General features: G+C 42.5%; 1 protein-coding gene across 3 annotated transcripts in view; it reads right to left on the bottom strand.

Annotated features, from left to right (window-relative positions):
- The window catches only part of zmym4.1 (zinc finger MYM-type containing 4, tandem duplicate 1), a 185,147-nt gene that overhangs the window by 132,496 nt on the left and 37,185 nt on the right, over positions 1 to 15,466 (bottom strand). For all 3 annotated transcript variants that reach the window (XM_080211717.1, XM_080211720.1, XM_080211716.1), the window contains exon 3: positions 12,281 to 12,958. In XM_080211717.1, coding sequence (XP_080067843.1) covers positions 12,281 to 12,958 — 678 coding nt within the window. The remainder of the gene's footprint in view (positions 1 to 12,280; positions 12,959 to 15,466) is intronic.

Here is a 15,466-nt window from a genome sequence, read left to right on the forward strand (position 1 = left end):
CCTGCAGAGCAACACCACTGGTGAACAAATATTCAACTGCGCCAAAAACTTCATGGAAAGAAATGGAATTAGTTGGGAGATGTATGCACTGATGGCACCAGGGCAATGGTCAGGAAGACAGCAGGTGTTGTAGAGCGGATCAAAGCTATAGCACCACGCTGCACAAGCATTCGGTGTCTTTTACAGGCATGCACTCACTGTTAAGAAGATGCCTGCACCTCTTAAAAAATATACTCAATGGAGCAGTTCAAATTATCAACAGCATTAAAGCTTATCCAGTGAAATTGAGACTGTTTAAAATTCTTTGCGACAAAATGGGTCATGAACTTACAGCGAGCGTGCAAAGGTGAGGTGGCTATCTGGAGGCAAAGTATTTGTGCGACTTTTTAAGCTTCGTCATGAAGTCTTGGTATTTTGTGTAGATCAGAAATGTCAATTCTCAGAGTTGCTGACTAGTACTCCATGACTTCTGAAACTTGTATATCTCGCAGATATCTTTACAAGGCCAAATGAAGTGAACCTGTCACTCAGAGGCAGGGATATTACTGTCTTCACTGCAAGAAATAAGATTTCATCGCTGTTGAGGAAATTGTGCTTCTAGACTTTATGCATTCAACATCTTTCCCATATTGAAATGCTTTCTCTCTGAAGTGAATTCCACCCCCGAGAAGAATATTTTCAGGGACATTACATAGCATCTTTGTGGCTTGCACTCTTCTTTGTTGGAATACCTCCCTGCATCAGACGAGCACAATATGTGGGTTTGCAAACCGTTTGCACTGACCATCTGACCAGATGGCTTATCAGTACATGATTAGGAGAGCCTGACTGACCCGACTTCTGACTCCACACTGAATCAACGCTTCATTGCACTATCGTTGATGAGTTTTTGTAGCGGCTTAATGCACGAGTATCCTAATGTGGGCAAAGAGAATAGTTTGTGAGCTTCTTCCTTTTGCCGCAACATATTTGTGTGAAAGTGGTTTCTCCCGATATATGAAAAAAACAGACTGAATGCCACACCTGAGATTAAAATCCAGCTCTCCAACATTACTCTTGACATCAGGCGGATGTGTGTGCAAGTGAGTCAGCATCATTCCTCACACTGAAGACAACAGGTAAATCAGCCTTCAGTTGTTAATAATGTTTTATTGGTGATATGTGCATAGATATGGCTGGAAAAGACTTGTTTACATTTGATATTTGTGTTTGCACATATTTCATGGCAAAAAAGGGGTACTGACATTATGAGAATGCTTGGGGTTCTCAGATGTTCTTGGGAGGTCACTAAGGATTCCATAGTTTGAAAAGTTTGGGAATAAAATTTTGAACACGTGGTCCGTTTTACCTGGATGGTGTTTAATTTCCTTTGGGGACGACCTTACCAAAAAAATTCAAAGTGCTGAACGAGTGTGAAAACAGGAGAGAGTTGTACCCATTTTTCAGCGAACTCTCAGGTGGAATCTTATGGCCATTAGTCCAAAAAAGAGGTAAAGTGTTATTCACGCCAGTAAAGGGAGTGGATGGAGTGTGTTCTCACCAGAAAGCCAGCTGCTCACACTAGAGGGCTCCATTGCGCAAGCATCGATCTCTCAACGTACTTTTAAATGTAGTCAGTACACTTGAAATTTCTCACTCCAGATATCAACCACCTTGAATATCACACACCCATTCCCAATTGCAGGGTGCACAGCTCCCCCCTGCCCTCCCCACCTTGGGCCCTTCCCCCTTCATGTCCCTCCCTCTCCCCTTCACACCCTTCCCCTTGGCACTGCCTGGTGCCAAATGGGCAGTGCCAGGGTGCCTGATAGGCAGTACCAGGTTGGCAGTGCCAGGGTGCCAGACTGACAGTGTTGGGGTGCCACTGCCCTAGGGCCACTGCCTTCCCCTGTCCCTCACCTATGGGCATCAATGGCCTCCAGTCCCACCGGCAATGGGGACCATACTCGATCCTCGCCGGTGATTACCTCCACCAGTGAGGCCTTTAATGCAAATGAGCCCGGATGATAGTATCCCAGGCTCACTTGTAATATTTAAATTACAGTGCCAGTAAGATCACGAGAGATGAACCCGATTTTCCGCACCTCTCGTGATCTAATCGGCAATCACGAGCCAGGAAGATCGTCCCCTTTGTGTTTAAGGAACCACATTGATCTGGGCAAAAATATCACAAACCCAACTTGAATCTTGTTGGTAATGGAATGGCTTTGAGAAGTCTTGAGGTGAATCACTCGTCCACAAAACCACAACTGACCAATGCAGATAGCCTAACTATTTTTTGTGTTCTTTGTAAAACCACAGGAGTCAATCAGTAAATTGTTACATCACTAAATAAGTGCTTCTGCCAATCAGCAATTTTTGTTTTCAGTTGATGTGGGTGGAACACTCCTTGTGAGCTAATTAAATCCAAAAAAGATTTTTTTTGTACCATCACAGATTTAGTGAGAGGGAGAGAGACTTCCTTCTGGACAGTCAATTGAAAACATCAGTCACAATTCACTGCAGCTCAATGAACTCAAGCAGCCTGTAACCAAAAATCAGTGCCATTTTCTGCCTAAGTGCCTGCAGGGATGTATGAAGTGATCATCCTCTCTGTATTTCACTCAGTGTCAGCTGTGTGTGTGAAAGTGCATAGGTTTTGACGGCTATTTTCTTTTTGTGGTTTGGAATGGATGGTATATCTCTGCACAGTGATCTGTTGCACTTGCTCCAACTTTTTCCTATCTACCAGTTTGGCATTGAAATGAAACTGCAGCATTTTGACTGCTGAAGTTCAAAGATCAACATTGTGAAGATGAAGACAGTTGGTACGAAGACCAGAGGTTTCAAAGAGTGGACAACCCAACACCGTTAATATCAATTGTGTTAGTGGAACAGAACTGAGTAAAGCAGCTTAAGAACTTAAGAACCAAGAACAGGAGTAGTCACTTCAACCCCTCGAGCCTACTCAGCCATTCAAAATGATCATGGCTCATCTTGCCTCAGCCTCAACTCCACTTTCCCGCCCATTCTCCATAACCCTTCAACCCATTACTAGTTAAAAATCTATCTCCCCCTTCTATTAACACAATGTCCCGGAATTCACCGCACTCTGTGGTAGTGAATTCCACAGATTCATCACCCCTTGGGATAATTAGTTTCTCTTCATCTCTGTTTTAAATTTGCTATCCCTTATCCTGAAACTATGACCTCTTTGCATACTTTGGATCTGTCTTCACGAAAGAGGACCCAAATAACCTTCCAGAAATACGGGGGGGACAGAGGGTCTAGCATGAAGGAGGAACTGAAGGAAATCCTTATTACTCAGGAAATTGTATTGGGGAAATTGCTGGGATTAAAACCCGATAAGTCCCCAGGGCTTCATGCTCTATATCTCAGAGTACTCAAGGAGGTAGTGGCCCTAGAAATAGTGCATACGTTGGTGATCATTTTCCAGCATTCTATAGACACTGGAAGAGTTCCAATGGACTGGAGGGTAGCTAATGTAGCCCCAGTTTTTAAAAAAGGAGGGAGAGAGAAAATAGGGAATTATAAACCAGTTAGCCTGACATCGGTGGTAGGGAAAATATTGGAGTCAATTATTAAGGATGTAATAACTGAGCATTTGGAAAGCGGTGTCAGATCAGTCCAAGTCAGCATGGGTTCACTAAAGACAAATCTTCTGGAATTTTTTGAGGATATGACCAGTAGAGTGGACAAGGGTGAACCAGTGGATGTTGTGTATCTGGACTTTCAAAAGGCTTTTGACAAGATCCCACACAAGAGATTAGTGAGCAAAATTAATGCTCATGGTATTGGGGTAATGTATTGATGTGGATAGAGAACTGGTTGGCTGACAAGGAAGCAGAGAGTGGGAATAAACGGGTCCTTTTCAGAATGTGACTGGTGGGATAATATTGGGTTCAGTGCTGAGATCCCAGCTATTCACAATATACATTAATGATTTGGACTAAGGAAGTAAATGCAATATCTCCAAATTTGTAGGTGACACTAAGCTGGGTGGCAGTATGTGCTGTGAGAAGGATGCTAAGAGGCTGCAGGGTGACTTGGACATGCTGGCTGAGTAGGCAAAATACTTGGCAAATGCAATATAATGTGAATAAATGTGAGGTTATCCACTTTGGTGGCAAAAATAGGAAGAAAGATTCTTATCTAAATGGCAGTTCAGGAAAAGGGCAAGTGCAACATGACTGGGTGTCATGGTGGAACAGTCGCTGAAGGTTGGCATGCAGTTACAGCAGGCGGTGAAGAAAGTTAATGGCATACTGGCCTTCGTAGCAAGAGGATTTGAGTATAGGAGTTTGGATGGCTTGCTGCAGATATACAAGGTCTTGGTGAGGCCACACCTTCAGTATTGTGTGCAGTTTTGGTCTCCTAGTCTGAGGAGGGACATGCTTGCTATTGACAAAGTCCAGCGAAGGTTCACCAGACTGATTCATGGAATGACAAAACTGATATAAGAAGAGAGACTGGATTAACTGGGCTTGCACTCACTGGAATCTAGAAGAATGAGAGGGGACCTCATAGAAACATATAAAATCTTAATGGGACTGGACAGGCTAGATGCACAAAGAATGTTCCCAATTTTGGGTAAGTGCAGAACTCGGGATTACAGTCTAAGAATAAGGGGTAAGCCATTCAGGACTGAGATGAGGAAGAACGTCTTCACTCAGAGAATTGTTAACCTGTGAAATTCTCTACCACAGAAAGCTGTTCAAGCCAGTTCATTAGGTATGTTCAAGAGGGAGATGGATGTGGCCTTTGTGGTTAAAGAGATCAAGGGATATGGAGAGAAAGAGGGAGTGAGATATTGAAAATACATGATCAATAATGATCATATTGAATGGTGGTGTAGGCTTGATGCACTGAGTGACCTACTCCTATTTTCTATGTTGACCTAGATTGCCGTATAAGAGGAAGCATCCATTCAACATGTACTTTATCAATTCTTTTATCATCTACATACCTAAATTAGACTTGCTCCCATTCTTTTAAACTTTTGAGACCAAGGCCCTAAACTGTTCAATCTCTCTTTATAAGTCAAACCCTTCATCTCTGGAATCAATCCTGTCAACCTCCTCTGAACTACCTGTAATGCTGCTATATCCTTTCTCAAATAAGGGGACCAAAACGGTACAAAGTACGCCACGTGTGGTCTTATCAATGCCTTGTATAGTTGTAGAAACACTCCCTTACTGTTATTCTCTGTTCCTTCAGCTATAAAGGCCAAAATTCCATTTGCTTTCCTTATTATCTGTTGTATCTGCATACAGTTTTTTGTGACTCATGCACAAGGAGACACAGATCTCTCTGCACCTAAGCACCCCAAAGTATTTGTCCATTTAGACAATAAATTGGCGTTCTATTTTTCCAAGCAAAATGGATAACTTCACACTTATCCACATTAAACTCAATTTGCCATATTTTGGCCCACTCACCCAACCTATCCATTTATTAATTTCTTATTTCCTTATTGCAACTTACTATCCCGCCTGTTTTAGTGTCACCTGCAAATTTTGCTATAGGTCCTTCTATTCCTGTGTCCAAGTTGTTAATATTTTGATTGCAAATAGTTAAGGCCTTTGGCACCCCACTAGTTACTTTCTACCAACCAGAGAAAGACCCATTTATCCTGACTCTCTGTTTTCTGTCAGTTAGCTAGTCTTCTAACCAAGCAAATAAATTACCCCTAAGCCAGGTGATCTTATATTGTGTATTTACCTTCTGTGCGGCATCTTATCAAATGCTTTCCTGAAGTCCAGATATACGACATCTACAGGATCTCCACTATCCATTTGGTTTGATACGCCTTCAAAGAATTCTAGCAAATTAGTCAAAACGATTTTCCCTTAACATTTATGAAACAAACTCGTATAGTTTCCTACTTTCTGCCTCCGTCTCTTTTTGAATAAGGATATTACATTAGCATTTTTCCAATCCACTGGAACCTTTCCTGCATCCAGGGTATTTTGGATCCACTATCTCCACTGCCACTTCCTTTCACACCCCAGGATGTAGGCCCTAGGGAATTGTCTGCCTTCCATTCCAATAGTTCGTTGAACACTATTTCCCTACACATATACATTTCCCTACACATATACATTTCCCTACACATATACATTTCCCTACACTACTGCCACTATAATGATGATGATTTTTCTAAATTCCCCCCTTTCTATTCCCTCTGCATTACCTGTTACTATTGGGATGGTATTAGTGTCCTCCACCGTGAAAACTGAGGCAAAATATTAATTTAGCTTCTCCGCCATTTCTGTGTTCCCAACTATTAACTCCCCAGTCTCATCCTCCAAGGGATCAATATTCACATTTGCGACTCTCTTCCCTTTTATATACTTATAGAAGCTTTTGCTATCCTTTTTCACAGTTTATGCTAGTTTTCTTTAATAATTTATAATTTGATAAAATTATAAATTGCTGAATTTCATAATTCTTTGCTCTCTTTATTAGTAACCCTTTGTTGATCTTTCAAAGTTTCCCAATCATCCAGCATGCCACTGATCTTTGCAGTGTGGTATATCTTGGTTTTTGTCGTTACGTTGTTTTTAACTTTGTTAAAGCCATGGATGTTTTTTGCCCTGCTTACATTCTTTCTTCCTCTCTCGAACATATTTTAATTGGGAGGAGATTTTAAAGTCCAACGGGATCGGGTATGGAGGAGAAAAACATGTCAAGTGAGAGATGGCTCAGTCTCCCAGGTTGGCTCAATGATTCTAATCATTGAGCAGCTAAAATCTACAAGCACAGAAAGGCCAACTGCAACTTGTTTTGGACTTGTGGAAGGAATAATGATTAGAATCCTGACTTCTAATTGCCAAGCATCAATTGCTTCTGAGAGTGTGCATTCATATTAGGTGACGACAGGATCCACTTCGGCTGTTACGGTCATCAATGAGTAATGGTCACTTGAACAAGATACTGAAAGAGTGACTGGGTCATAGAGTTATGCCTTCGATAGATGCACTCGCTTTCAGGAGAGGATGGGGTTAAGATGAATATTAGACTCAGAGGTTTACAGAAGCAAACAGGCCCTTTGGCCCAACTTGTCCATGCTGCCCAGTTTTTAACCACTAAGCTAGTCCCAATTGCCCAAATTTGGCCCATATCCCTCTATACTCAGTTTACCCATGTAACTGTCTAAATGCTTTTCAAAAGACAAAATTGTACCCGCCTCTATTATTACCGCTGACAGCTCTTTCCAGACATCACTCCCAGAGTGAAAAATGTGCCCTTCTGAACCTTTTTGTATCTCTTCCCTCACACTTAAACCTATGCCCTCTAGTTTTAGACTCCCCTACCTTTGGGAAAAGATATTGACTATCTAACTGATCTATGCCCCTCATTATTTTATAGACTTCTATATGATCACTCCTAAGCCTCCTACGCTCAAGTTTCTCCTTATAACTCAAATCATCAAGTCCCGGTAGCATTCTAGTAAGTCTTTTCTGCACTCTTTCTGGTTTAATAATACCCTTTCCATAACAGGGTGGCCAGAACTATATACAATATTCCAAGTGTGGCCTTACCATTATCTTGTACAAATTCAACAATATGTCCCAACTCCTGTATTCAATGTTCTGACCAGTGACACCAAGCATGCCGAAAGCTTCTTCACACCTTGTCCACCTGTGATTCCACTTTCAAGGAGCTATGAACCTGTACTCCATGTGTGGCTTTACCAATGCCCTATACAATTGCAACAAAACATCCCTATCCCTATACTCAAATCCTCTTGCTATGAAGGCGAATACACCATTTGCCTTCTTTATTGCCTGCTGTACCTGCATGCTTACTTTCAGCGACTGGTGCATCAGGACTCGTTGAGTATCCACCTCTCTGGCTTCTGCTATCTTCCCCTGATGAGCCATCTCCCCCAACAGTATCCAAAACAGTACATCTGTTTTGTAAGGAGATAACTGCAAGAGACCCCTGCACTGCCTTCCTACTCTTCCTCTGTCTGATGATTACCCATTTCCTATCTCCCTCAGTAATTTTTTTTATCTGCGGTGTGATCAACTCACAGATGTGCTATCCACAACTTTCTCAGCATTAGATGCTCCAAAGTGAATCCATCCACAGCTCCAGAGCTGTCAAGCGGTCTAACAAGAGCTGCAGTTGGACAAACTTCTTGCATGTGAAGAAACCAGGGACACCGGAAGAATCCCTGAATTCCCACCTCGCATAAGAGGAGCATGACACAGTTCTGGGATCTCCTGCTATGATTTAACCCCTAAATTAACTTGCAACAACTACAATGTCAAGACAAAAAAGGAGAAAAAAGAAAGGAAACCTACTTACCAGTCACCAGCCAATCACTTACCTGCTAGCTTAATATTGGCAAGAAAAAGGAGAGAACTAGATAATGTATCATCAGATGGGAAAGTTGAAACAAGACTGGACAAAGGACAGGAAAGAATAGCCGGGAAGACACAAGTAATACTTTTGTGCTGTAGTTGTGTTTGGAACAATGTCACACAATGAGGTGTGTTTAACCTATTCACCATCTAGGGATTCATCATTGGTAATAATTGCAACACACTTCCTAAAACAGAAAATGCCTTAGGTTCAGAGCCCACATTTCAAGTAAAAGTGTCCAGGACATGCAGTCCTCACAAGAAGTCTTATCCGATAACTAGAATCATGACGCAGAGAAAAGTTAAAGAAGGAAACACAGGCTAGAAATAATTTTCATATTCCTCATCTTTCGAACCACAAGCACAATTTCCCATTTATTTTAAAGGGGCTGAAAGGGAAAATAAGATAGAAACCAGGTCTCAACTTGATGTTTTGCTGGGGGCTTTGCACAAGACCATGATCAGGTTGGACTCACACTGGTATTATCAAAAACTGAAACTGAATGATGTGCAGTGTCTTAGTGTGATAAATAGACTGTATCACTAAACTTTAAAATGTGGGTTCGGGTTCATGATCTGGGAAGTAATCCTCTTGCCCATGATGAACAAAATGAGATAAAATATGTAGATGAGTCAGTCAATATATTTTTCTGATATTTGAAACGGGATTCCTTCTTTCTTTTAGTCAGAGAATGATGCATTTTGTGGGGTAGCTAAAGAGAGTGGAGGGGAAAAAAGTCTCTGCAACAGCTTTGCATAATTAGGGAGATAGGATAGCTCACTGAAATAGATTCTGGCCTTTCTCCTTGGGACCTAATTTCAAATCCAACCCAAACAGTGAAGGTAAAAGTCTCCCCTGTAAGCTAGCTATACATGACTTATAAGAAACTAGTCTGCGCAGTCATGAGTTTCTGCATAAATCTGCCCCAAATTTCAGTGTTAATTAGCAACCTCTTCCTGTGAAGTCATAGAATTGTTGCTGTGGGATACTAAAAAATGTCACACTTGTGCAGCAGGAGTAAATTACTACTGCTATTAGCGATGGGATCACCCTAATTGGCTTTGTGTTAGCACTCTTGCCTCTGAATCAGCAGCTTGTGTGAAGAAAATTTACCAAGTAAGTTCTCTGATTACTTTTTATCATTTTTAAAATCAGTTTCGTGTGCTACTCTAACCTCCTGGCTGAACATTTTGCTCTGGTGTTAAGGGCCTGAGATATGAGAAAATGGGTCAATTTGTTTTTTTCCCAGTGAAAACTCAGGTCAAGTGAGAAATCTCATGGCTCTTCTCTGCATTGCCTCCATCAGCTAACAGCAGACCACACACATCACTCCAGATATGGGTTGACCACACACTCTCCAGTTTGATCAGACCTTCCTCGGACATATTATTCTGTTCTGGCTATGAGTTAAACATTCCACTGACTTTATCGATTAATGTTCTACATTGTTACTATCTGTGGAACATCGAGTTTATTCAGACTCCGAGGCCTCTAGAAAATCCATCAATTTTAACAACTTGAGTGAAAATGTCTATTATCCATTTTTCCTTCCCCTGTGCTTGTCCACATTAAATTTCATCTGTTATTGTTTGGCCCACAATTGTGCATCTAAATACATAAATTCCAGCAAAGGTCTCTGTAGAAAGTTCAGTATTAAGTCAAATAAATTCACGGATCAGTGACAGATGAAGAATGGTTACTTGGGAGAGGTACCAAGTTCGGTAGTACTGTTCATTATTCTCAGTCACCGGCTTTAACAAAGGAAGAAAAAAATGGAGAAAAACAATTGTATAAACTTTGATATAAACGGTGGTGGGTGAGGGGTTAAAAAGCACTAAACATTGATTTTGTTGCTTTCTAAACCAGGAATTTAAATTTTAAAAAAAGTTCCACACACAGTTTAGTGCAATTTTAACTAGGGTATGCTTTTTCAAATAGTGGTATAGATAGTGGATGCCTTTTTGGGCCCTTGCTTTTTGTTGTTTCCCAAGTGATTTCAGTTAAAAGGTGAAGTACCAGCAGTGTGCATGGGAGACCTGTGCAGTCATTGGCAGGGGAAGGTTTTCAGTAGTGAAAGCTGCTGTAAGTTGACAATGCAGCAGATATGGGCAGCCTATAAAAGAGGCTCCTGCACAATGAGGAAGGTTCTGCATCATGGACAAAACTATCGCTAACTTAAGACTTACTGAGAGCACAAAGGTATTTTTTACATTTAAATTTCATTTGTAGATGTTTGACATGACATTGCTTTCACATTATTCATGTGTGCAGCATTGCTATTTGTTGAGACTATCTTATTCAGAGAGCTAAATGTCCCGGTGTATGGCATGGCACAGTGGTTAGCACTGCTGCCTGACCACACCAGGGACCTGGGTTCAATTTTGGCTTTGGGTCACTGTCTGTGTGGAGTCTGCACATTCTCCCAATCTGTGTGGGTTTCCTCCAGGTGCTCCTGTTTCCTCCCACAGTCCAAAGGTGTTAGGTCGGTTAGCCATGCTAAATTGCCCCTTAGTGTCCCAAGAATTGAGGGTTAGGGGAATGTCATGGTAAATGCACAAGGTTATGGGGAATGGGAGGTGGAGGGAGGAATGATGCATTTTTGGAGAGTCGGTGCAGACTCAATGTGCTGAAAGGCCTCTTTCTGCACTGTGGGGATTCTACGGTTACAGGGTAGTTAGGAATATTTCTTTATTTTGGAAGTAACAATGTTGTGTTTTTATGTTCATTCTTTATTGAACATTCATTCTTTCCGATTGCATTGCTGCCTCACCACGCCAGGGACCCGGGTTCAATTCCAGCTTGGGTGGCTGATCCTGCGGAGTCTGCATGTTGTTCCCCTGTCTGCGTGGGTTTCCTCTGAGTGCTCTGGATTCCTCCCACAGTGCAAAAGACATACTGATTAGGTGCATTAGCCGTGCTAAGTTCTCTGTGTATCCAAACAGGCGCCAAGTGTGGCGACTAGACAATTTTCACAGTAACTTCATTGCAGTGTTAATGTGTGACTAATAAATAAACTTTAATGTTGCACTTACCAATCAGTCGGACTTGGCTGATTGTACAGACTAAGCTGTTCCTCCATGCATTGTAGAGGACAAGGTCAAAGATCACTCTCAGTAGAGATAACTGAAATGTTGTAGGTGAATTCAAAGCTCTGCAAGGACTCTGCAAGCCAATACCCTGAGATGAACCTACATGGGGATAGTACTGACATTTTTTAGACCCCTCATTTTCTTACCTTGATTGACTGTTCCCACACTCAGGGCATGCCAGGCTCTTTACATTTTCACTCCTCCATACCCCCGACACCACCCTTGGATTCCTCTTCCAGTCCTCCCATCTTTCATTCCCCATTCCACACCCCATGCCCATCGCTAGCCACAATGACTGCCTCTTCGTTACTGACTCCAAGCAAGCTGCCATTCTCATGCTTTGCTCCCTTGTGCCACAAGGGAAACTGCTGACCTCAGAAGCAACCACACCAAGTCAGCTATTGTGAGCAACCTTTAAACGAATCTGAACCAGATGTCACAAGATTCTTATATGCTGCTGACTTTGTCATGAAGATAGGATGTGGTTGCAAAATGTTTTAATACGACGAGTATTCATTCATAAAGATATTACAAGTAGGAACCTGCCACTGGATGGCATGAGGCCTGACCCACCACAAATTAATCTATATCTGAACGTGCCACTTGAAAAGCAAATTTCTGGTCCCACCTAGTTAAGTCACTCTCCTCCCACCTTTCCTACTTTGAGGCCCTAGTAACCACGTCACCCCCATCCACACCCCCCGCTCCCTCCCCCCCACTGTTTTCCACCACTCCATTCCCCTCCCGCAGCACTGCCACAATTCTGATTTTGTGTGGATTACTGTGCAGCACTAACTGGCAATGGAAGCATACAGTACCTTGTGTCTTGTTTTCAGAGCAGGATGCAGATGAAGGCTCTTGAAGTTTTGTACCTCAGTATTCGGTGGATTCACAATTTTGTCTTCACTTACTGAGTGACAAATGGATGGGTCTTTGCTGTCGATTGAAACTGAATCAAGGTTGCCTCTGCATTCAATTTCTGAACTCCTGTCCTTGGTAATGATTCTAAAAGTGGGACTCATGTTTAAAAGGGGAACATAGTCAGGAGACCCTGGGACAAATGAGATCTGCCCCGAAAAGAAATGCTGGCCACATATTTTAGAATGGAATGTTGGTGTCCACCCAGGATTAGTGACCCGTATAGCTCTCATCAAAGATGCTGTGTGTGCTTCTGATTCTCGAATAACAGCGAACCACCGTACATGATTGTCCTTGCCATGACGGTTTGGGCATCCAAGGATAGAACAAGCGCTCTCATTGGCAGTTGTACTAAGAGCAACAACCTTTTTGGCAGCAGGTTTTTTAACCGGAATCATTGCTTTAGGGATGAGGCCAAACTTTTGACAGCGAACTCTCTGAAAGTAGGGCCTGTTTCCTGAGATGGAGAAGCCATGGGGTCGGCACAGATCTCGCAGTTTGCCTTTTGAGCTTTCCTTGACTTGCCGGGCAGTCACTGATGTCTGGTCTGATATATTGACATGAGTCATTGTGTAATGCTAAAGAGAAAGAAAATTATAACTGTCACAATTAAGGTAAAGAGGGATCTGTTCCAACAGGACCATTAATCAGTTGCAAATAATTGTGATTAATTGTACATAACAGATAGTGACATTTCTTTTGTTAATCACAACAAAAAGAATTTGGTAAACCTGCATCATGGGATAGATCTTGGTTTGTGTGATAGTATTAAAAGGGTAGTAGTGAATTGGCAGTCTATTTTAGATGCCTTCTGATCTTCATTTCAATTGAAGCCAAATCAGAATAGATACAACAGGAGTTGCAAATTCACTATCACCCAATTTATGTTATAGCACACAGTCACAAAATACTCCCAATTGATTGGTCCTATTACAAAATACTATGGGTCGTATTTTAAATTGTGATGCTGGGAACTTAAAAATGACTTACCACTCTGTTTAGGACGGCACTCTGTCTCCTTTATGCTCAAAGTGACCTTTCTCTGGATGGCCAGAGGATCCACATGTTTCAATTTAATGTGCAAATTGACAACCTATGAGGTATGTTGGGTCCTAACTGCAATTCTGATGGATACAAGGCATGCACACTCTGCCCAATATTCTGGAGCAGCACAGCAGGAAGGGTACCAAGAAGCTAAGAGACCAGGAGGGGCAAAAACATTTCCCCTTCCACAAGAAGGTTGGCTAGAGTTTTGGTTTCCTTTCACTTTGCCATTTCACAACACTACCACCAACTCAAGACTTTATCCTGCTACCCAGGTCATTTTCTGGGCTACCCGATATCCTGCCCTACAGCCAACAAGCTACAATGGACTGTCTGTTTGACCAGTGGCATCATAATGAGATCCAGACTCAAAATGGACCAGGCCTCTTTTTTAATTTATTTATGGGATGTGGGCACTGCTGGTTAGGCCAGCATTTATTACCCATCTCTTGTTGGCCTTGAGAAAGGGATAGTGAGCTACCTTCTTGAACAGCTGCAGTCCCTGAGGTGTGGGTACATCCACAATGCTGTTAGGAAGGAAGTTCCAGTGACTGAAGGAACGGCAATATATTTCCAAGTCAGGATGGTGAGTGACTTGGAGGGGAACTTCCAGATGATGGTGTTCTCAGGTATCTGCTGCCCTTTCCTTTCTAGATGGTGGTGGTTGTGGGTTTAGAAGAGCTGCCTAAGGAATCTTGGTGAGTTCGTGCAGTGCATCTTGTAGAAGTGCTGCCACTGCTTGTCAGTGGTGTAGAGATAGATTGCTATCCTTTCCACAAACAATCAAGCAGGCTGCTTTGTCCTATATGATGTCAAGCGTCCTGAATGTTGTTGGAGCTGCACACATCCAGGCAATTGGAGAATATTCCATTACACTCCTGACTTGTGCCTTGTTGATGGTACTCAGCCTTTTGGGAGTCAGGAGACGAGTTACTTGCTGTAGGATTCCTAGCCTTTCACCTGCTCTAGTAGCCACAGTATTTATATGACTAATCCAGTTCAGTTTCTATTCAATGGTAACCCCCAAGTTGTTAATAGTGAGGGATTCAGCAATGGTAATGTCATTGAATGTCAAATGGGCAACAGTTAGATGCTCTCTTGTTGGAGATGGTCATTGTCTGACACGTGTGTGTCGCGAATGTTACTTGCCGCTCGTCAGCCCAAGCCTGGATATTGTCCAGGAGTTGCAGCATTTAGAGATGGACTGCTTTAGTATCGGATGACTCCCAAATAATATTTAACATTGTGCAGTCTTCAACAAACATCTCCATTTCTGACCATATGAAGGAAAGAAAGTCATTGATGAAGCAGTTGAAGATGGTAGAACCTAGGACACTATCCTGAGAAACTCCTGCGGTGATGTCTTGGAGTTGAGATGATTGACCTCTAACCACCACAACCACCTTCCTTTGTACCAGATATGATTCCAACCATTAAAGGGTTTTGATTCCCATGGACTCCAGTTTTGTTAGGGCTCCATGGTGCCAAACTTGATCAAATGCTGCCTTGATGTCAAGGGCAGCACCTCATCTCACCTCTGGCATTTATGTGGTAGATTGAGGAACCAGCTAGTGCACACTAACGATAGATTTAGTGCCATCCCCTGAGGAGAATTTGGCAACGGGGAATATTTAATTGGGTGATGAATGGAGATCCACCTTCCTACCTCTGCTCCTGTTTGTCCAGGGAAGTAAAGCTTGTAAATGGCCTTCCTGGATGGCCTTCCCATCTTGCCACCAAATAAAAATGTTAAATAGGTAACTAATACCTGTTAAGATCCCCATTCCATCACTGCTGGCATTCACTCAGCAGCAGGCCAGGGAGTCACCATGCAGAAAGCCCTAAAAGAAACCTGGTCATGATTAAAGGCACTCGCTACCTGATTGAACAGTCTAGCATCAAGAAAGTGAAAGGCGGAGGGTGTGCGAGGAGCCAGCTCCCTCACGATTGCAGCTGATGCCTGCTCCCCACGGCTCTCATTCCAGCAGTGGCCTGCATCCCCAGACAATCCTGAGCCTCGGATACGTGCTGCCAAGCAATGG

This window comes from Carcharhinus amblyrhynchos, chromosome 24, assembly GCF_965287045.1.
Source record: "Carcharhinus amblyrhynchos chromosome 24, sCarAmb.v2.hapA, whole genome shotgun sequence".
In the NCBI taxonomy this organism is placed as follows: domain Eukaryota; kingdom Metazoa; phylum Chordata; class Chondrichthyes; order Carcharhiniformes; family Carcharhinidae; genus Carcharhinus; species Carcharhinus amblyrhynchos.